Raw genomic sequence first — 21,022 nt, 5'->3', positions numbered from 1 at the left:
AGCATTACATTTGTAGAGTTTTAGAAACAAAGCCATAGTCAAATTTTTTTAAAGATTTATTTATTTATTTGAAAGAGTTACACAGAGAGAGGAGAGGAGACAGAGAGAGAGAGAGGTCTTCCATCCGCTGGTTCACTCCCCAATTGGCCACATTGGCCAGAGCTACGCCGATCCGAAGCCAGGAGCTTCTTCCAGGTCTCCCACACGGGCACAGGGCCCAAGGACTTGGGCCATCTTCCACTGCTTACTCAGGCCATAGCAGAGAGCTGGATCGGAAGAGGAGCAGCCAGGTCTAGAACCGGCATCCATATGGGATGCTGGCGCCTCAGGCCAGGGCGTTAACCTGCTGCGCCACAGTGCCGGCCCCATCACAGTCAATTTTAGAACATTTTCATCACCTGTTAACTATCATCTTCTGATCCCTTTAGTACCCTCAGCCCTAGGAACTGCTGCTGTGCTGTTTGTCACTACGGATTTATCAATTCTGGACATTTTGTATAAATGGAATTGGAGTTTGTGGTATTTTGTGACTGACTGGTTTCTTTCACTTAGTATTATGTTTTCATGATTCATCTATGCGGTAGTGAATGTTAGTACTCCATTCCTTTTAATGATGGAATGATAATCCATTGTATGGATATAGCACAGTTTTCATCAACTGGTTGACGTTTGGGTTGTTTATACCTTTTAGCTATTATGAATGGTGGTTAGGTGAACATTCATGTGTAAGTTTTTGTGTGAACATATGTTTTCATTTCTCTTGGGCATGTGAATGTATTATGAATATAAAGTTCCTAAGTCAGATAATAATTCCTCAAATAATTTCCTGAGGAACCACCAGACTGTTTTCCAACACAACTGCATCATTTTATATTACTACTGGCAGTGTATGAGGGTTTCAATTTCTCCATATCTACAAAGCTTGTTATTACCTGTCTCTTTTTTATTATGGCTATTATAGTGGGTAGGAAGTGATACTGCGTTGTGATTTGATTTGCATTTCCCTGATATCTAATGATGAGCATTTTTTTCATATGCTTGTTGACTATTTTTACCTACTCTGGAGAACCATGTATTGAGATTCCATACCCTTTCCTAAAATTTACTGAGTTGTGTTTATTGTGTATAAGTTCCTTATCAGAGATGATATTTTCTCATATTCTCCCTTGTAATTTGCCTCCTTTCGTGTGTTCCTTTAATGCAGTCTTCATTGTACAGCCAGAAGATCTAACTAAACAAAATTCCAGTGAAGTTATTCCTTAACTTATTGAATGAGTGAACATACATTGGTTAAATATTGTAGACTTGATCATGATAATGTCATTTCCTATTTACAGATACGCAGTAGATGATGTTCCCTTCTCAATCCCTGCTGCCTCTGAAATTGCTGACCTCAGTAACATCATCAATAAGTTGCTGGAGGCCAAAAATGGTGGGTATATAAATATGTTCAGAGAAGTTCGGAGAGGGCATAGTGCCAATCCTCATGTTAAAATATTTTTATTTTACTTTTTGTGCTTATTTTATGCTGTATGAATTTTTGTTATGATCAGATTCATAAATTATAACAAACAGGTTTCCCTGCTGGGTAAGTTGAAAGAAAAGCTTTCAGAAAAAAATAAGTGTTTCTGTTTACTCAGGTTTTAAGGCAAATTGGAGATAAAGTGATTATAATTTAGGAATAAAGATTTAGTATAATAGCTGTGATACACAGGGACATCGAACATCTTAAATACAGACACAATTAGATATTATGTGCATGTTGATGTAATACAATATGAAATACATAATTCTGCCTGTGAATATCCCCCTCCCCAATCAAACCTCTAATTTAATCAAGCATTTGAATCTGACTAGTTTTAAGTCATAGAGGAACCTGTAAAAGGACATTTTGGAGATGCAATCAACCAAACAGAATGTAAGAAATACTTTGTTTACTTCAAGAAATAAATGGCAATGGCAAAAAGATGAAGGGATTGTGTACTGTTAAGATTAAAAGAAACATGATAATCAAAATAATATATGGATTTTTGACACTGCCTTTAAAAAATCTACTGTAAGACATCTGAACATTGACTAGCTAATTGATTTAGGAATAGGAAGGGGCATTTGTTCTAATGGTTAAACTGCCCTTTGGGATACCTGTATCACATATTGGACTCCCTGGGTTCAAATCCCAGTTCTCCCAATTCCAGCTTCCTGCTGATGCACATCTTGGGAGGCAGCAGGTAATGGCTCATGTAATTGAGTTCCTGCTGCCCACGTGGGAGACCTGGCTTGAAGTCCCAGCTCCCAGCCTTGGGAGTCCCAGGTGTTGCCGGCATTTAGTAAGGGAACCAACAAAGCAGATAGAGAGAGCTCCCTCTTTATTCTCTTCTCTCTCTCTCTCTCTCTCTCTCTCCCCCTCTCCCTCTCTCTTTCATATAAAATAGAAATAGGTTAAAAAAGTTTTCAACATCATAACTTTTTAAAAGTCATTATATTTTAGAGATACATACTAAAGTATTGATGGAGGAAATGATCTCATTTCTTGGGTGACTGGTTTACTAAGATGCCACCCGGGATGCCCACATTCCATATCAGAGTGCCTGGGATTGTGTCCTGGCTGCACTTGCAATTCCAGCTTCCTGCTGATAACTTCTGGACAGGCAGCATGTGAAAAGCTTAAGTACTTGAGTCCCTGCCATCCACATGGAAGACCTGGATGGAGCTCTGGGTGCTTGGCTCTAACCTGGTCTAGCATCAGCTATTATTGGCATCTGGGGAGTGAACCAGCAGATAGAAGATCTCTTTCTGCTCCTCAAATAAATAAAATAAATAATTAAAATAAACGACCTCATTTTTGAGATTTGTTTTAAAATAAACAGGTAGGGGAAGGAAGTAGAGAAAATAAGTGATTACCGTGAGTTGGCAAATGTAAAGTGGGATTTGTTGTTATTTCTGCTTTTGTGTACATTTGAGATTTTTCATAGAATAGATGTTTTAAAAAATCAGAGTAATCATTCCCCAAAAGAACCATTTCTGTTCTTAAAAATTACATTGTATACTGAAATATGTGGCTTGTTTGAGCCATGAGAAATTTTGGAGACACTCAGGGGCCACACTGGGATAGTAAGTGCCTGTTTGTTTTAGAGACGCCCATATACTGTTTCCAGTACATTTGAGACCCTATGAGTAATAATAATTGTACCATGCATTTTCTTCAGAGTTTCACAAACATGTGGAGTTTGATTTCCTTATCAAGGGCCAGTTTCTGCGAATGCCTTTGGTCAAACACATGGAATTGGAGAACATCTCATCAGTAAGTTCAGATGCTTACCTACTGTATTTTCCTTAAGGCATTATCAGATATTATAGGTAAACTGCTTCTATCTTTAGCACTAAAGATACTTTTGATTATTGCTTTTCCTTAGAAATTTGAACTTTAGTTTCAGTATATTAAATTTTTACACCTCTTGTGATAGTATTTTATTCAAGAAGATCCTATTTGTGGAATAACTGACAAGAAAGAATAATATGTGTACTGCTAATACAGATGTAAAAGATAATTGTGCACATGTGAAAGCTATGGATTAATTTATTTTAACTCCCCCCAATACATTTCAGACTTGCTAATATTGCTTTTACAATTAAAATATAACTTATAATTTCATTTTTTACAGTCTAAAATACTGCAGTAAAATATACATAACATAAATTTATCATTTTAACCATCTTAAAATATATAATTAATTTTCTTTGTAGTCACAATATTGTATAAACATCACCATTATCCATCTTTAGAAGTATTTTAATTATCCTAAACCAAAGAGCTGTACCTATTAAGCAATGTGCTTATAGAAATTTGTCAAGTTTTAAGCACTCTGGCCTCGGAATCAGCCCTTAAGGCATTCGGATCTGGCTGAAGAACCCATGAGAATATTTTAGGCATGGAAAGCCAAGACACTCTGGCAAAAAAAAAAAAAAAAAAGAGGACCTAAATGAAAGATCTCTGTGAGTGAGATCCCAGTGGAAAGAATGGGCCATCAAAGAAGGAAGCACCTTTCTCTGAAGGGAGGAGAAAACTTCCACTTTGACTATGGCCTTGTTGAAATAAGATCAAAGTTGGCGAGCTCAGGGGGCTGCCATGGCCTTGGCAACTCATGACTAGAGCCTGGGGAGATTGCTGTCGCCTTAAACAAGAGTGTCAATTTGTTAAGTCAACAACAGGAGTCACTGTGCACTTACTCCCCATGTAGGATCTCTGTCCTTAATGTGTAGTTCAATGTGAATTAATGATATGACTAGTGCTCAAACAGTATATGGTACTTTGTGTTCTGTGTGGGGGCAAACTGATGAAATCTTTACTTAATATATACTAAACTGATCTTCTGTATATAAAGATAATTGAAAATGAATCTTGGTGTGAATGGAATGGGAGAAGGAGAGGGAGATGGGAGGGTTGCGGGTGGGAGGGAAGTTACGGGGGAGAAAAAGCCATTGTAATCCATAAACTGTACTTTGGAAATTTATATCTATTAATAAAAGTTAAAAAAGAAATTTGTCAAGGTTTCTTTTCTCTCCCCTTCCCCTTTTAGCATAAGTTTTCCAAGGTCGTTAATATTTCTCAATATTACTGTTAGCAAATCATTAGGTCAGGTAAAAGTTTTAGACTTTTTGTATAGTTCCAAGTTTTCTGGGCTATGAAGGTGACTAATATGAAAGAGGTGATTAATTGGGAGTCCGTTGTTCTCATGATGCGACATTCTAAGGCTGCACCACTTGACTGATTTCTGGTTTTCTCTGTGACTAGGAAGAGGTTGTGGAGCTAGAGTACGTGGAGAAGTACACTGCACCCCAGCCAGAGCAATGCATGTTCCATGATGACTGGATCAGTTCAGTTAAAGGAGCAGAGGAATGGTATTAAAATAAATAATCTTCTCTTTCCTTGTACACCTCCTTCAGTCTTTTAAAACCACTCTGTCAGTGAATATTCATCTCTGATTCCTTGCTCTATCGAAAAGTAATTTTGTGGTGCTTGTATTGGTGAACATGCCAAATAGACAGACCTTTGCATTCAGTGTATTGATGAAGAAACAGGTATTTATTAATTAGTAGATTGTCTTTTCTTTCTCTGGATGTAGTGACATTTGCCTTCTGAATAAGTCAAATATCTTAGGGCATTAATTCATTTTGGTTGAGTATGTTCCTTTTAAGACCAAAGATATAGTTCATGGAGAAAAAAAGTATCTTTTTTTTAAGATTTATTTTATTTATTTGAAAGTGTTATAGAGAGAGGTAGAGACAGAGGGAGTCTTCTATCCACTGGTTCACTCCCCAAATGGTGGCAGTGTCCAGAGCTGAGTGAATCTGAAGCCAAGAGCCAGGAACTTCTTCCAGGTCTTCCATGTGGGTGCAGGGGCCCAAGAACCTAGGCCATCCTCTGCTGCTTTATGAGGCGCACCAGCAGGGAGCTGGATCAGAAGTGGAGCAGCCAAGACTCAAACTGATCCCCATTTGGGATGCCAGTGCTGCAGGCTAGGGCTTTAACAGTGCCAGCCCCAAAAAACATTACTTTTATAGTCACAAATCTCTGGGCCCACTACCATGAAGATGCAGGTCATGCTATTTTTGGGAGAAAAAGGGCAGATTGGAATCAAGTAAGAAAGTATGGGGGCTGGCGCTGTGGTGTAGCAAGTGAAGCTGCCACCTGCAGTGCCGGCACTCCTTGGGCCTCTGCACCCATGTGGGAGACCTGGAAGAAGCTCCTGGCTCCTGGCTTCGTATCAGCTCAGCTCCGGCCCTTGCGGCCATATGGGAAGTAAACCAGTGTATGGAAGACCTCTCTCTCTCTCTCTCTGCCTCTGCCCCTCTGTAGCTCTGCCTTTCAAATAAATAAATAAATCTTAAAAAAAAAAAAGAAAAAGAATTCCTCCCTGCAGTTATTACACAAAGTTATGTTTTTATTGGTTTTAGTTTTACTTTAAATGATGTTACTGTTTTTTCTCTTTCTCTGTTTTTTAATGGTTTTCACTGGTTAAGGACTATTAGGCTTTACAAGCAATTTTTAGAGTCCTTCAGAGTTGTAGTATGAGGGTAATTCAAAAAGTTTGTGGAAAATGGAATTAAGTGATGCTTATTTTGTTACGAAGTTTTTGAAATCCTTGCATAGTATTTTTGTAATACATATTTCCATTGAATTTTTTGAAAACCTTTCATAAACAGTAAAAATGAAATCTAGGGTTTGTTGTTATTTTTATGAAGTCAAGAAAAGCCGAGTGTAATATCTGATCTAGTGTATTTTGAAGTCCTAATCTTCATACTAAAGAAGAATTTAGGGGCCAGTGTTGTGTCACAGTGGGGTTAAGACACCGCCTACAATGTCGGCATCCCATATTGGTACTAGTTTGAGTCCTGGCTGTTCTGCCTTTTTTTTTTTTTTTTTTTTTTTTAAAGATTTATTTTACCTATTTGAAAGACAGAGTTAGAGAGAGACGTTGAGAGAGAGAGAGGTCTTCCATTCGCTGGTTCACTCCTCAGATGGCCACAACGGCTGAAGCTGAGCCGATCTGGAGCCAGGAGCTTCTTCCGGGTCTCCCACATGGCTGCTCCACCCTTGATTCAGCTGCCTGCTAATGCACCTGGGAAAGCAGCACAGGATGGCCCAAGTGCTTGAGTCCCTATACCAACATGGGAGACACAAAGGGTGTTCCTGGCTCCTGGCTTCAGATTGGCCCAGCTCAGGGAGTGAATCAGTGGATGGAAGAGCTTGCTCTCTCTCTGCAACTCTGCCTTGCAAATAAATAAATTAATTTAAAAAAAAAGAAAATTCTTTTGTATCTCATAGAATTTTTTTCTCATCATAGGATCTTGACCGGTTCTTATGATAAGACTTCACGGATTTGGTCTTTGGAAGGAAAGTCAATAATGACAATCGCAGGACATACAGATGTTGTAAAAGATGTGGCCTGGGTGAAAAAAGGTAAGGACTCTTTACTTAAACTGAGAGGAATCCTAGATAGGGATTTGGAAATTAGCTACTTTCACTGCTGACGCAGAATGAGACATGGGTGAAAATGTCTTTTGTCTCAGTGTGAGATCTTTCAAAAATACAGTGTTCAAGAAGAAAAGAATTATAGAAAAAAATTATAAATTGTGGGAAGTGAATCTTTGCTAAAATTACATCAGATAATATTCATGTTCAGGTTTATATTGTGTTAAACTCATATTCTGTTTCTGAAGGACCTCTTGATAGTGTGTTAGATTTCTTTTTTCTTTTTAAAAATTTATTTATTTGAAAGGCAGAGTTACAGAGAGACAAAGGCAGAGAGACAGAGAGGTCTTCCACTCCCAACGGCTGGAGCTGTGCTGATCCAAAGGCAGGAGCCAGGAGCTTCTTCTGGGTCTCCCACGTGGGTGCAGGGGCCCAAGGACTTGGGCCATTTGCTTTCCGAGGCCATAACAGAGAGTGCTGGATCGGAGGTGGAGCAGCTAGGACTCGAACCGGCACCCATATGGGATGCTGGTACTGAGGGCGGCGGCTTTTCCCACTGTGCCACAGAGCTGGCCCCAGATTTCTTTTTTAAAAGTTGGTCATGGGACAGGCGCTGTGGCATAGTGGGTAAAGCCACTGCCAGCAGTGCCAGCATCCCATATGTGTACCAGTTCGAGTCCCAGCTGCTCCACTTCCAATCCAGCTCTCTGCTATGGCCTGGGAAAGCAGTGGTAGATAGCCCAAGGGCTTGGCTCCCTTACCTATGTGGGAGACCCCAAAGAAGCTCATGGCTCCTGGCTTTGGATTGGCGCAGCTCTGGCCATTGCGGCTAATTGGAGAGTGAACCAGCGGATGGAAGACTTATCTCTCTCTCTGCCTCTCCTTCTCTCTCTGTGTAACTCTGACTTTCAAATAAATCAATTTTTAAAAAAAAGAAAGTTGGTCATATGAACTCTTGTTTTTTGACATCTTTCCCAGGAATGATTAAATATTTTAATTCTTAGATTTCAGAACATGGTATATTTAAAGTTTTATACTAATTTGTTCCCTACACCTTCCTTTTGACAGATAGTTTGTCATGCTTACTTCTGAGTGCCTCTATGGATCAGACCATTCTCTTATGGGAGTGGAATGTGGAGAGAAACAAAGTAAAAGCCCTGCACTGCTGCAGGGGTCATGCAGGAAGTGTGGATTCTATAGCTGTTGACAGCTCAGGCACCAAAGTAAGTAGTGTGTTATTCTGTGTTAAATTAGAATTTGAGCTTCTTACTAAATTTTTTTCCTATGTTTATTCATTGTGATTGGCCTTCTTTCATGATGGTTGGCTGATTTCAAAGCAAAAGTAAATACTCATACTAACAGATACAAAGATTTACTTCCTTGGTCTGTGTTCTCTAGCTTTGAACCTTATATAAACTGGAAAAGCTTTAAGAAATCAAATAAAAAGCGATTTCTTCATGTAACCTGAAATCATAGTAATTACTGTATTTTTCATCCTTCAACTACTCTAAATGCTGTCATCAGTTGAAAATGCCTAATTGATCATCTAAGGGTTAGTGTTAGTACAATTTGTTTTGCTCTCAGTGCTAATCCCTTCGTTAAGATTATTTAAAAGGCAGAGAGAGAGATCCTTTATCCCCTGGTTCATTCCCAAAATGGCTGAGCTGGGCCACACGAAACCCAGGAGCCAGGAGCTCCACCCAGGTCTCCCAGGTAGAATGCAGAAACTCAGATGCTTGAGCCATCGACCACGGCTTCCCAGGTTCAGTAGTTGCACCACAATGCCTACCTCCTAATCTACTCTTTATTATAAAAGATGGTTAAAGTTAATTAAAAGAAAATCAACTTCTCATGGGCATTGTGGCGCAGCAATTAAGCTGCTGCTTGGGATACCTGTATACATACGGAGTACCTGGGATAAAGTGCCACCTCCGCTTCTGATTTAGCTTCCTGCTAATGTGCCTGGGAAGCAACAGACAGTGGCTCAAGTACTTGAGTTCCTGGCACCCATATGGGAGACCTGGATGGAATTACTAGCTCCTGGCTCCGGCCTGGCCCAGCCATAGCTGTTTTGGGCATTTGGTAAATGAATTAGCAGACAAAAGATTTCTGTCTCTCTGCACCAGCCCCCTCACCTGTCACTCTGCCTTGCAAATAAATAACAACTTAGAAAAACAAAAACAAAAACCCTCAAGGGAAATAGTATAGTGACTTAGGAGGGCTTACAAGCCCACTTACATTTCGGAAGTTTCCTAAGCCATGTTGACACATTCTGTACTTAAGAGTGTTTCTTCAGTATTTCTTTGTTGGTAAGGGAAATGGAGGATATTTGGTACATTCAAAAGTAAGATTTATGATTTTTCATACTGAGCCAAAAAAGTTTACATGTTGAATCCAAGCTTAATGAATGAATTCTACCCTATCTTTTGTCATTAAGAGACAGAAACTCATCATGAACTTGTTTAATCTTTTTTTTTTTTTTTTTGTAAGATTTATTTATTTATTTGAAAGGCAGAGATAGAAGCAGAGAGAGAGAAAGGTCTTCCATCCGCGGGCTTACTCCCCAGATGGCCACCAAAGGTCAGAGCTGGGCCAATCTGAAGCTAGGAGCCAGGAGCTTCTTCTGAGTCTCCCATGTAGGTGCAGGGGTCCAAGGACTTGGGCCATCTTCTACTGGTTTTCCAGGCCATATCAGAGAGCTGGATCTAAAGTGGAGCAGCCAAGACTCAAACCGGTGCCCATTTGGGATGCCAGCATTGCAGGTAGTGACTTTGCCTGCTACACCATAGTGCCAGCCCTACTTGTTTAATCTTAAAAGAAAATTTAATGGATTGTGAGATCCAAGGAAGAAATGAGCAACCATATCAAAGAAGGGAAGTGATAGTGCATTTGGGCCTCAGGAACCAGTGGGATGGAAGCTTGAATGTGTCCTGCACACGGTCTCCCTTTTTCTTCCCCGATTGACTTTACTCTTACCTCAGGTTGGCTTTCTCCACGTACCAATAAGTTTGGCTTTCAGTATTGCTCGGTTTTTACATCCTGAACTGCACCTAGAAAAAGACTAACTTGAATTTTCTGGAACACAAGTTTTTAAGATGTGCAGGGGGCAGATGTTTAGCCTAGCAGTTATGACACTGGTCAGGATACCCTGACTTGAGTTTGATTCCTGGCTCTAGCTCTTGATTCCAGCTTATTTGCAGACCCTGAGAAATAGTGGTGATGGCTCAAGTAATTGGGTTCCTGCCACCAACATTGGAGACCTGGATTGTGTTCCTAGCTCCCAGTTTCAGCCTTGGTCATTGTAGGTATTAGGGGAGTGTAGGAAGAAGATGAGAGCTCTAAACTTCTGTCTCAAATAAATTAATAAAAAAAATTTTAAGAAAGATTTTGAATGAAGAAGAGTCCTGGTATAATGTAGGTCACTTGTCCTTCCTGTAACCGTCGCCACGGCACAGAGCCACCTAGAAATGGCAGCTCCCTCGAATGCCATGCAGACTGAGCATACAGCTTCCAAGAGACTAGGAAGCTAAGCAGGTGATGCTACAGTAGTGAAGGATTTCAGAGCCTGTGCACTACAGAGATTAAGCAAGCTTAGTAAAGGGTTTTAAATTAAGTAGAAAAAAGACACAATACGGATTATATCATGGATGCCTTTTCCCTTCATATGTATCTGTTTAGTTTTGCAGTGGCTCCTGGGATAAGATGCTAAAGATCTGGTCTACAGGTAAATTAAATCTTTCTTCTACTTTGTCTTGTTAATGATATTTTAAGAATTTCAGTGAACTTGTTTTACACTACATTTTGCAATCAAGATGGACCAGAGGGACTGATGTTGTGGCACGGCGGTTAAAGCCACTGCCTGCAACGCCAGCATTCCATATGGGCACCGGTTTATGTCATTGCTGCTCTGCTGCCAATCCAGCTCCCTGCTAATTGCCTGGGAAAAGCAGCAGAAGATGGTTCAAGTGCTTGGGCCCTTGCTACCCATGTGGTAGACCTGGATTAAGCTCCTTGCTCAGCCCTGGCTGTTGGGGCCATCTGGGGAGTGAATTCTCTGCAGTTCTGACTTTCAAATAAATAAATCTTAAAAAAAAAAAAAAAAAAAAACTTTAATAAAAATAATGGACCAGAGTGGTATAAGATACACATGAAGAGCCGGTGCCGCGGCTCACTAGGCTAATCCTCCGCCTTGCAGCGCCGGCACACCGGGTTCTAGTACCGGTCGGGGCACCGATCCTGTCCCGGTTGCCCCTCTTCCAGGCCAGCTCTCTGCTGTGGCCAGGGAGTGCAGTGGAGGATGGCCCAAGTTCTTGGGCTCTGCACCCCATGGGAGACCAGGAGAAGCACCTGGCTCTTGCCATCAGATCAGCGCGGTGTGCCGGCTGCAGCGCGCTACCGCGGCGGCCATTGGAGGGTGAACCAACGGCAAAAGGAAGACCTTTTTCTCTGTCTCTCTCTCACTGTCCACTTTGCCTGTCAAAAATTAAAAAAAAAAAAAAAAGATACACATGAAGGAGCATGGTATGGTGACAAATGAGTAGATTTTTTTGTGTGTCAAATAGTATCACTGAATTGTTGCTAGTATTAACAACATATTTGGTGCAATGGGACCACACTCCATCGTTCTGAGTTTCCATATTTAGGAACCTCAAAATTAAAGGAGAAAAACACCTGTGAGTAATTTTGACTAATTTTAAGTCATTTAAAAATGACTTTTGAGTTCTTTTACTGTTTATTTATTTTTGACAGGCAGAGTGGATAGTGAGAGAGAGAGAGAGAGAGACAGAGAGAAAGGTCTTCCTTTGCCATTGGTTCACCCTCCAATGGCCGCCGCGGCTGGCGTGCTGCGGCTGGCGCACCGCGCTGATCTGATTTAAAGGAATTGTGAACAGAGCAGTAGGAAGGACTTTAAGAGGAAGATATCATAATAATAGAAAGATGACAAATGGGAAGAAAAGAAGAAAACTCACAAGCATAAATAAATTTTAAAACCCAGTAAGAACTATTTGCCACACAGTAAACAGACCAGAATACCGCTGTTAATTCTCAAGGAATTGCTGTGATAGAGTAGAATACCCTAAATACAGATCACAAAATAGATTTCAGGTAGATCAAGAAAAGCTTAGCCAGTTTTACATAAGCATTTATAAGATGTCAGGAAATAGATGATATGTTTTTAGTAGAGTTTACAAAAATGAATAAAGCAAACAATTTTGAGTTAAAAAGTGATGTAGTTTAGAAATGTCTCATTTTGTTGAAGACTCTGACTCTTGGAAAAGATTTCCTTCTTCAGGCCTAACTCTGAAAATCTAGTGCAGCGATATCATGAATTCTCAGAAGCCCTTTCAGGGAACCAGGGAATGAATCAACAGTATCCATAGTTGAGTCACTTAAAGCAGATGTCAGTATAGGAAACATTCATAATCACTGGGCAATCACATTGTATTTTTTTTCCCTTTCTATCCCTGCCTCATTTATTTCTATCCTTGAGGGGTTTTTTTTGTTTTTTGCAAGGGCAGGGCATACATCTCAAAAATTGGATTGGGAGACATACTCAGCTGTGTAAGAGCTGAGCTTTAAATTTTGAGTAAAAATGTACATCAGGAGCAGCTGGGGAGGGTCTTTTCTCAAAAAGAATCTTTCAGATTTGATTTTCTGTGTGTATGGCTGTTCTGTAAATACTTCGGGACTTTTTCATTTTTTTTGAAAATGGGCAAAAATCTGTGGATTTTTTTTCCAAAACATAAAAGAATATTTACATGCAAATAAACTTCTTTGATAAAAAGCAGAGAGAAAAGGAGAGGCAGAGAGAGAGGTCTTCCATCTGCTGATTCAATCCCTTACTGGCTGCAATGGAGTTGGGCCTATCTGGAGCCAGGAGCTTCTTCCGGGTCTTCCCACACAGGTGCAGGGGCCCAAGGACTTGAGCCATCTACCACTGCTTTCCCAAGCCATAGCAGAGAGCTGGATTGGAAGTGGTGCAGCCGAGACTCAAACCAGCACCCATATGGGATGTTGGCATCTCAGGTGGCGGCTTTACCCGCCACACCATGGCGCCAGCCTCTAATATGTATAGTTTCAATTAACCTGAATATGCTATCTAATCTAATAATGTACAGCAAAGATCTTAAGAAATGAAACGCAAATTAAGTATGACACATTTGTTAGAAAAGTGAAATAATCAAGGAGAATAAACATGACTGAAATGTATCTCCTTTTAACAGGTGTTTATCATTTTTTTCCTTCATAATATAAATTCATTCTGGTCATAACTCTCCTAGAGCTAACAGTAAGCAATTCTCATAACTATGGTAAAGTGATAGATATTCATAATGATAATTTTACAGCAAGATTTCAGACTAATTAGGTTTCAGGTGGTTTTTTTTTTAATTTGTTTAAGATTTATCTATTGGAAAGGCAGGATTACATAAGGAGAGGGAGAGAGAAAATATCTTCCGTTACTTCACTCTCCAAATGGCCAAAACAACCAGGGCTGAGCCAGGCTAAAGCCAGGAGCTTCATCTGGGTCTCCCACATGGGTGTAGGAGCCCAAGTACTTGAACTGTCTTCCACTGCTTCCTATACACATTAGCAGGGAGCTGAAGTGGAGCAGCCTGGACTTGAACCAGCACCCATATGGATGGATGCCAGCATCACAGGTGACAGCCGTAATGCCTGCTCCAGATTTCAGTTTTTAATGTACTTTATTTTTACTTTCTCACTTTTGAAGATTGGTAGATCAGCTATTGTTTTTATAAAACGTAAATTTTCTGTTAACTAGAATTATGAGGCATACCCATTCCCTAACCAGTTGAGATCACATGGTGAAACCATATACCCAGAAATGTAAAGAATTCTTTCAGGTTGTTTGTGATAATATTGACAGGATTTCTAAAATAACAGTCTAATTCTCTGTGATGCAGTCCCTACAGATGAAGAAGATGAAATGGAAGAATCCACAAATCGACCAAGAAAAAAACAGAAAACAGAGCAGTTGGGATTAACAAGGGTAAGTATCTATGAGAAGTGACTTCACTTGGCTTACATCTATATTGATGAATATCAAACTCAGAAAGTTCATCCAGTTTTTTTATTTTTAATTTTTTTAAGATTTGTTTATTTATTTGAAAGGCAGAGAGAAAGAGGTCGGTTTTCCATTCTGCTGGTTCACTCCCCAAATGACTGCAGTGACCGGAGCTGAGCTGATCCGAAGCCAGGAGCCAGGAGCTTCTTCCAGGTCTTCCTCGTGGGTGCAGAGGCCCAAGAACTTGGGTCATCTTCCACTGCTTTTGCAGACCATAGCAGAGAGCTAGATTGAAAATGGAGCAGCCAGGACTCAAACCAGTGCCCATATGAGATGCTGGCACTACTGGCAGCGGCTTTACCCGCTACACCACAGAATCAGACCCATCCAGATTTAAAAAAAAAAAAAAAAAATTAACTGGGGCTAGTGTTGTGGCATAGCAGGTTAGGCCACCATCTCATATTGGCGCTGGTTCAATCCTGCCTGCTCCACTTCCGATCCTGCTCCGTGCTAATGGCCTGGGAAAGCAGTGGAAGATGGCCCAAGTCTTAGAGGCCCTGTACCCGTGTGGGAGACATGGATGAAGCTCCTGGCTCCTGGCTTTGGCTTGGCCCAGCCCTGGCCATTACAGCTATTTTGGAAATGAACCATTGGATAGAAGATTTCTGCCTCTCTTTCTCTCTTTGTAACTCTGCTTTTCAAATAAATAAAATCTTTAAAACAATTATTTTGATTGATAAAGACTAAACATATTCAAGGCATATAACATGATGATTAGTTATATGTATACAATATGTAGTGATTAACATAATAAAATTCTGCTGTGTCGATATTAGATCCCCCCAGAATTTGTTGATCTTTTCACTAAAAGTTTCTATCTTTTAATCAGCATTTCCCTTATACCTTATCTCCTGGTTATCACGGTTCTACTCTCTGCTCCATGAGTTTTGACTTTCCTTTCAGGTTTTTTTTCTTCATAGGTTTATTTGCTTGTTTGAAAGGCAGAGTTACGGAGAGAGAGAGAGAGAGAGAGAGAGAGAGAGAGAGAGAGAGAAAGAAAGAGAAAGAATCAATCTTCCTTCTGTTGATTCCCTCCCAAATGGCTCTAACAGCTGAGGCTGAGCCAGGCCGAAGCTGGGAACCTGGAATTCCATCTGGGTCTTCCATGTAGGTGGTGGGGCCCAACAACTTAGGCCATCTTCTGCTGCTTTCCTAGGAGCACTAGCTGGGAGCTGGATCAGAAATACAGCAAGCAGGACTTGAATCAGTGCCCACATGGGATGCTGGTGTCACAAGGGAGGACTTAACCTGCTATGCCACCACACCAGCCCCTCATCCAGATTCTTGTTTAATTACAAAGATACTTGTTATAATATGATCTGTATACTTATACTTAATGAAAAGGATAGGACTGAATCAGATTTAAGAAAACACTTTTCATTTAATTTCTAACAGCTGTGAAGACCATGCAGTAAATCAAGTACACGTTTGCTTTTGTAGTCGCCATCGGGATATCTTATAAAAACTGAGAACGAGGAATATGGTGTGATCATAAAAGATTCACTAAATTCATGTAGAATGCAATGAACAATAATACTTACTGGTTTCAACTGAAAGTAGTGATTTGTAGCTACTTAATACATTTAAACATAGATTCCTAAATTGCAAGAACAAAGATCTGGCAGTTAATTCAGCTCCCTTACTCTGGTACAACAAATTAAAGCTGGAAATGCCTTACCAATTGAATATTGTGCCACTGTTAATTTACAGTGATGTATATTCCTGAACTAGAGAGGTTTACCAGTATAGTAGAAGACCACCTCTAGATTGCTTCACAGTCAGTAGCCCCTAAAGTAATCACTTCAGACCTACACTATATTAGAATAGTTTTTACCTAATTTAAACTTCATATTTTATCTGTGACATTTGTTTATACTGCTACTTGTAGTAGTAGTCCTTTTCATTAATAAGAACATTCCATTGCATGTACATACCTCAATTTATCCATTTTTCCTTTGAGGTTGTTTCCAGTGTTTGGATACCATGAATACAGCTGCTATCAACATTATTCTAGTTGTCTTTTGGTATACAAATGCATATGTAGAATTGCAGAAGTAGAACTGCATTGAGGGGGTATATAAATGTTGTGCTTTCTGAATGTTAGATATTGCCAAAAAGTTTTCCAAAATGGGTTATATCAGTTTTACTTGAACAGTATATGAGAGTTAAAGTAAATCCACATCCTTACCAGTATGTGATATGATTTTTAAGCCATAATTAGCTTCATTTCACTAGTATATACTTAAGTTAACTTACTTTTTAAGAAGTGTATCATTGTATTGATTTCTGGTGGTATGTAGAGGAATCTAAGCCCCAAGCCTCTGATACTCAGTTGTGAAGTACCTATTCATATTTTTAGCCCCATTTTTAAAAATACATGCCTTTTCTTAGGCCACATACTTTTAAAAATTCTTTATAAATTCTAGATTCAAGCTTTTGCTAGGCATATGTATTGCAAGTATTTTCCCCCACTCAGGGAATTGCTGATGTCTTTTATTTTAATGTATGTATTTTATAAGCTCACTTTCAATGTTCATTTTATTTGAGAGAAATAATAGTGTATTTCCTTTTTCCATTTAGCAATTTATAGGGCATTCATAAATTAATAAAGCCATGCCAGAAACACTTGAAGTGCTAACTGTGGCAAAAATGTTGCTGCAGTACAAAAAAAAGTTTGGATTTTTAGAAAAATAGCAAAAAGAGATGCCATACATCACAAAGTTGCCTCCTCTCTTTACTTCTTTCTAGCACCTGACTTGTATTGATGTGAGTGATGCTGTCAGTTAATTTACTTGTCATTTGCTTCATGTATTACTATACAATTGGGTTTTTTCCTTCAAAATGCTCAAAATTGCTTTTTTTCCCCTTTAGTACTATTCTGGTTGTTTTTTTGTTGTGGTGGTAGTTTTGTTTTTGGTTTTTTTTTTTTTTAATTTGACAGATAGAGTTAGACAGTGAGAGACAGAGAGAAAGGTCTTCCTTCTGTTGGTTCACCCCCCCAAATGGCCACTACGACCAGAGCTACACCGATCCGAAGCCAGGAGCCAGGTGCTTCCTCCCGGCCTCCCATGCGGGTGCAGGGGCCCAAGCACTTGGGCCATCCTCCACTGCCTTCCCGGGTCACAGCAGAGAGCTGGACTGAAAGAGGAGCAACCGGGACTGGAACCCGGTGCTCATATGGGATGCTGGTGCTGCAGGCGGAGGATTAACCAAAGGAGCCATGGCACTGGCCCTTTTTTTTTTTTTTTTTTTTAAGAATTATTTATTTGGCAGATAGAGATACAGAGAGAGGTCTTCCATTCTGCTGGTTCACTCCCTAAATGACTGTAGTGGCCAGAGATGAGCTAATCTGAAGCCAAGAGCTTCTTCCAGGTCTCCTGTGTGGGTGCAGGGGCCCAAGGAGTTGGGCCATCCTCTACTGCTTTCCTAGGCCATAGAGAGCTGGATCAGAAGAGGAGCAGCCGGGACTTGAATTGGTGCCCATTATGGGATGCCAGCGCTGCAGGCTGGGGCTTTAACCTGCTGCGCCACAGCACCAACTCTAGTACTATTCTGTTTTAATGTGTTTGTAGTAATAATGCCAGTGAGTTTTTTACATTTCAAAAATTCACTCTTGTTGGTGAATAGTGCTTGAATTTTGATGAACATATAGAATCATCTAATTATTACACAATCAAGATACAGAACTGTCCACTTTTCCTTCCACCTATATCCCCTTGACAAACACTGATCTGTTCTCTGTTGGTATAATTTTTTCTTTTTAAGATTTATTTTGAAAGACAGGGTTAACATACACACATACAGAGAATGACAATCTTTCATCCCCATCTGCTGGTTCACTCCCTGAATGGCTGCAGTGGCCAGGGGTGCCAGGCTGAAGCTAGGTCTGCTGTGCCCAATACCCCCCCTGCAGATTACTTTTTCCGGAATGTTATATAAGTGAAATAACATGGTAGATAGTCTTTTGTATCTGGCCCTTGCACTTAGCATAAAGCATGTGAGGTTCATCTGTGTTGTTGGCAGTATCAGTCAATTCCTTTTAAATTCTGATTTAATTATTCACTAGTCATAGGGTGTTTGGGTTGTTTCCTATTTGGCAGTTATGAATAAAACTGCTATCAAGACTTGTCTTGAGGTTTGGAACAGCTTGTTCATATGATTGGCTTACCTATTGTTTTAGATCACAGCAGAAATTATTCTATTCCTCATTTCCCTATTAAGTGTCTTTACCTGTTTCAAGAAGATTTTAGAGCTGGAAGAGAGATTTTTAGGGATCATTTGCTCCAGGTGTTGGCAAACTACAGCCCAAATACCTGTTTAGCTATCATTTATGTTTGTACTACACAGAACTAAAAAGAATATTCTTTACATTTATAAGAGGATGGAAAACAAAGAGGAATGTGCAACAGAAACTGTATGTGGCCTGCAAAGCCTAAAATATTTACTTGCTAGTCTTCTAATGAAGAGAGGAGAAAGACTAGATCAATTCAAGGTCATCTGAGGCCCTCCTAGCACGAACCCTCAGTGTTTGTCAGCTGGGAGAATTAAGTTAGTAGTGTTCAAAATAGAAAGTAGAGCAATTGGTGAAGCAGCAGAATGGGGGAGTGACTGAATTTGGGGCTGCATTGTGGCATAGCGGGTAAAGCTGCCACCTGAGATGCCAGAATCCCACTTATGTGCCAGTTTGTGTTCTGGCAGCTCCACTTCTCATCCAGCTTCCTGCTAACAGCCTTGGAAAAGCAACAGAAGATGGCTCAAATGTTTTGGCCTGTCCCCCATGTGGGAGAACTGGGTGAATCTCCTGGCTTCAGCCTGGCCATTATAGCCATCTCTGGGGTGAACCGTAGATAAAAGATCTGTCTCTCTCTCTCTCTGACTTTTAAAATAAATAAATTTTTTTTGACAGAGTTACAGTGAGAGAGAAAGACAGAAAGGTCTTCCTTCCATTGGTTTACCCCCCAAATGGCCGCTATGGCCGGAGCTATGCCGAAGCCAGGAGCCAGATGCTTCCTCCCGGTCTCCCATGCGGGTGCAGGGGCTCAAGCACTTGAGCCTTCCCGGGCCACAGCAGAGAGCTGGACTGGAAGAGGAACAGCCGGGACTAGAACCTGGCACCCATATGGGATTCCGGCGGTGCAGGCAGAGGATTAACCGAGTGAGCCACGGCACTGGCCCTAAAATAAATAAATCTTTAAAAATTTGACTATTTTGTATATATTTTATATTGAATATAAAAACATGAATATTTTGAGTAATATTTGGATTCAGTTTTCAGTTTGCTACTTATAAACTGTATGACCTTGGGCATGTTGTCTTTCTCAGCTTCAGTGTCATCATGTATAAAATAAAAGCAAAGTTGAAGGATTGTTTTGAAGAAAAAATAAGGCAGGGTATGAAAGCTAAAACACCTAGCAAGTATCTGGCATATGAGTTTCTAAAGTCGTAACTACTGTTATTGTTTGAGTGACTCTGAAATGAATATACCTTTTCCTTTTGGGGGTCTTTTGTTTCTAGACTCCCATAGTGACACTTTCTGGCCACAAAGAAGCAATATCCTCAGTTCTGTGGTCGGATACTGAAGAAATATGCAGTGCCTCTTGGGATCACACGATCAGAGTATGGGATGTGGAGTCTGGCGGTCTTAAGTCAACTTTGGTAAGACTTACAAATTTAGTGGTCCTATGATTAACTTTGGTCCTTTAAATGATAAACTTATAGAGGTGTTTTACTTTTAGCCCACCATGATTAAATATATTTTCCTTTTCTTTTTCAGACAGGGAATAAAGTATTTAATTGTATTTCCTATTCTCCACTATGTAAACGTTTAGCATCTGGAAGTACAGACAGGCATATAAGACTGTGGGACCCCCGAACTAAAGGTGAGTCATATAAACCACGGAGGAAAGGTAAGTGTATAAACAATATGAATTTCTCTACTCACCAGAGATGTATAAAATGTTTTGAGTTTGTTCTGCCTACTTTTCTAAAATTCTTTTTTGCTTTTGTTCAGATGGTTCTTTGGTGTCCCTGTCCCTGACTTCACATACGGGCTGGGTCACAACCATAAAGTGGTCTCCTACTCACGAACAGCAGCTGATTTCAGGTTCTTTGGATAACATTGTCAAGCTCTGGGATATAAGAAGGTAAATCCTACTTACAATTAACAAGAGAAAGGTATCAGTTGCTGTTACATACAGAGAAATGAGTACTGAATTGATTACCTAAAATCAGAAAAGTGCAAAGCAGTTCTTGGCTGAAGTAGCTGATATTCAGAAGAAAAGCCAGGATCAAAGGAATTTTTTTCATGTGAATATGTTGTTTTGTGCATTCTGAAAGAATCTAGTTTTGTGTTACTTTATTTTTTACCACAAAAGCAAGTTTATTAACTCCATCTTTGTGACTTTGTTACAAAATAGGAGAAAAAATAGAATTTAGAAAAATCATCCCAGGGTTTCGTTTGGCCTAGTGGTTAGACCCTGGTGGGGATGCTCGTATCCCATAGTAGAGTGCTGGGTTCCTTACCTGCTCCAGGTTAGACCCTGGTGGGGTGCTCGTATCCCATAGTAGAGTGCCTGGGTTCCTTACCTGCTCCAGGTCCCGGCTCTGGCTTTCTGCTTCCGCAAACCCGGGAGGCGGTGGTGATGGTTTAGATGGTTGGATGCCTGGATGCCTGCCACTCTGTGGGAGAGCTGGATTGAGTTCCCAGCTCCTGGATTTGGCCTTGGCCCAGCCTTAGTGAACCAGCAGATGGGAGCTCTCTTTATATATATATATCTGTCTCTCTCAAATAAGAATGTTTTTTTATTTAAAAAAAAGACAAATTATCTTGAACGCTAATATGTTATATGTTAATAGAAAATTAAATAAATATCCATATTTTAAAAATAGATATTAAAGGTAGCTTTCTTAGTTACTAGCTAATGCTGTAATAATGTATACATTTTGCCCCAATAAAATGCATAGTT

General features: G+C 40.0%; 1 protein-coding gene across 1 annotated transcript in view; it reads left to right on the top strand.

Annotated features, from left to right (window-relative positions):
• Positions 1-21,022, top strand: part of WDR12 (WD repeat domain 12) — a 29,017-nt gene that overhangs the window by 2,746 nt on the left and 5,249 nt on the right. Inside the window, exons 2-11 of the mRNA XM_062190091.1 lie at positions 1,338-1,432; positions 3,207-3,301; positions 4,793-4,899; positions 6,846-6,961; positions 8,042-8,196; positions 10,652-10,697; positions 13,897-13,982; positions 19,572-19,712; positions 19,831-19,936; positions 20,068-20,200. Coding sequence (XP_062046075.1) covers positions 1,338-1,432; positions 3,207-3,301; positions 4,793-4,899; positions 6,846-6,961; positions 8,042-8,196; positions 10,652-10,697; positions 13,897-13,982; positions 19,572-19,712; positions 19,831-19,936; positions 20,068-20,200 — 1,080 coding nt within the window. The remainder of the gene's footprint in view (positions 1-1,337; positions 1,433-3,206; positions 3,302-4,792; positions 4,900-6,845; positions 6,962-8,041; positions 8,197-10,651; positions 10,698-13,896; positions 13,983-19,571; positions 19,713-19,830; positions 19,937-20,067; positions 20,201-21,022) is intronic.

The sequence above is a fragment of the Lepus europaeus genome, chromosome 1, assembly GCF_033115175.1.
Source record: "Lepus europaeus isolate LE1 chromosome 1, mLepTim1.pri, whole genome shotgun sequence".
NCBI classification, from domain to species: Eukaryota; Metazoa; Chordata; class Mammalia; order Lagomorpha; family Leporidae; genus Lepus; species Lepus europaeus.
Note: the sequence above shows the minus strand (reverse complement) of the source record. Positions and strands in the feature narration are given on the sequence as shown.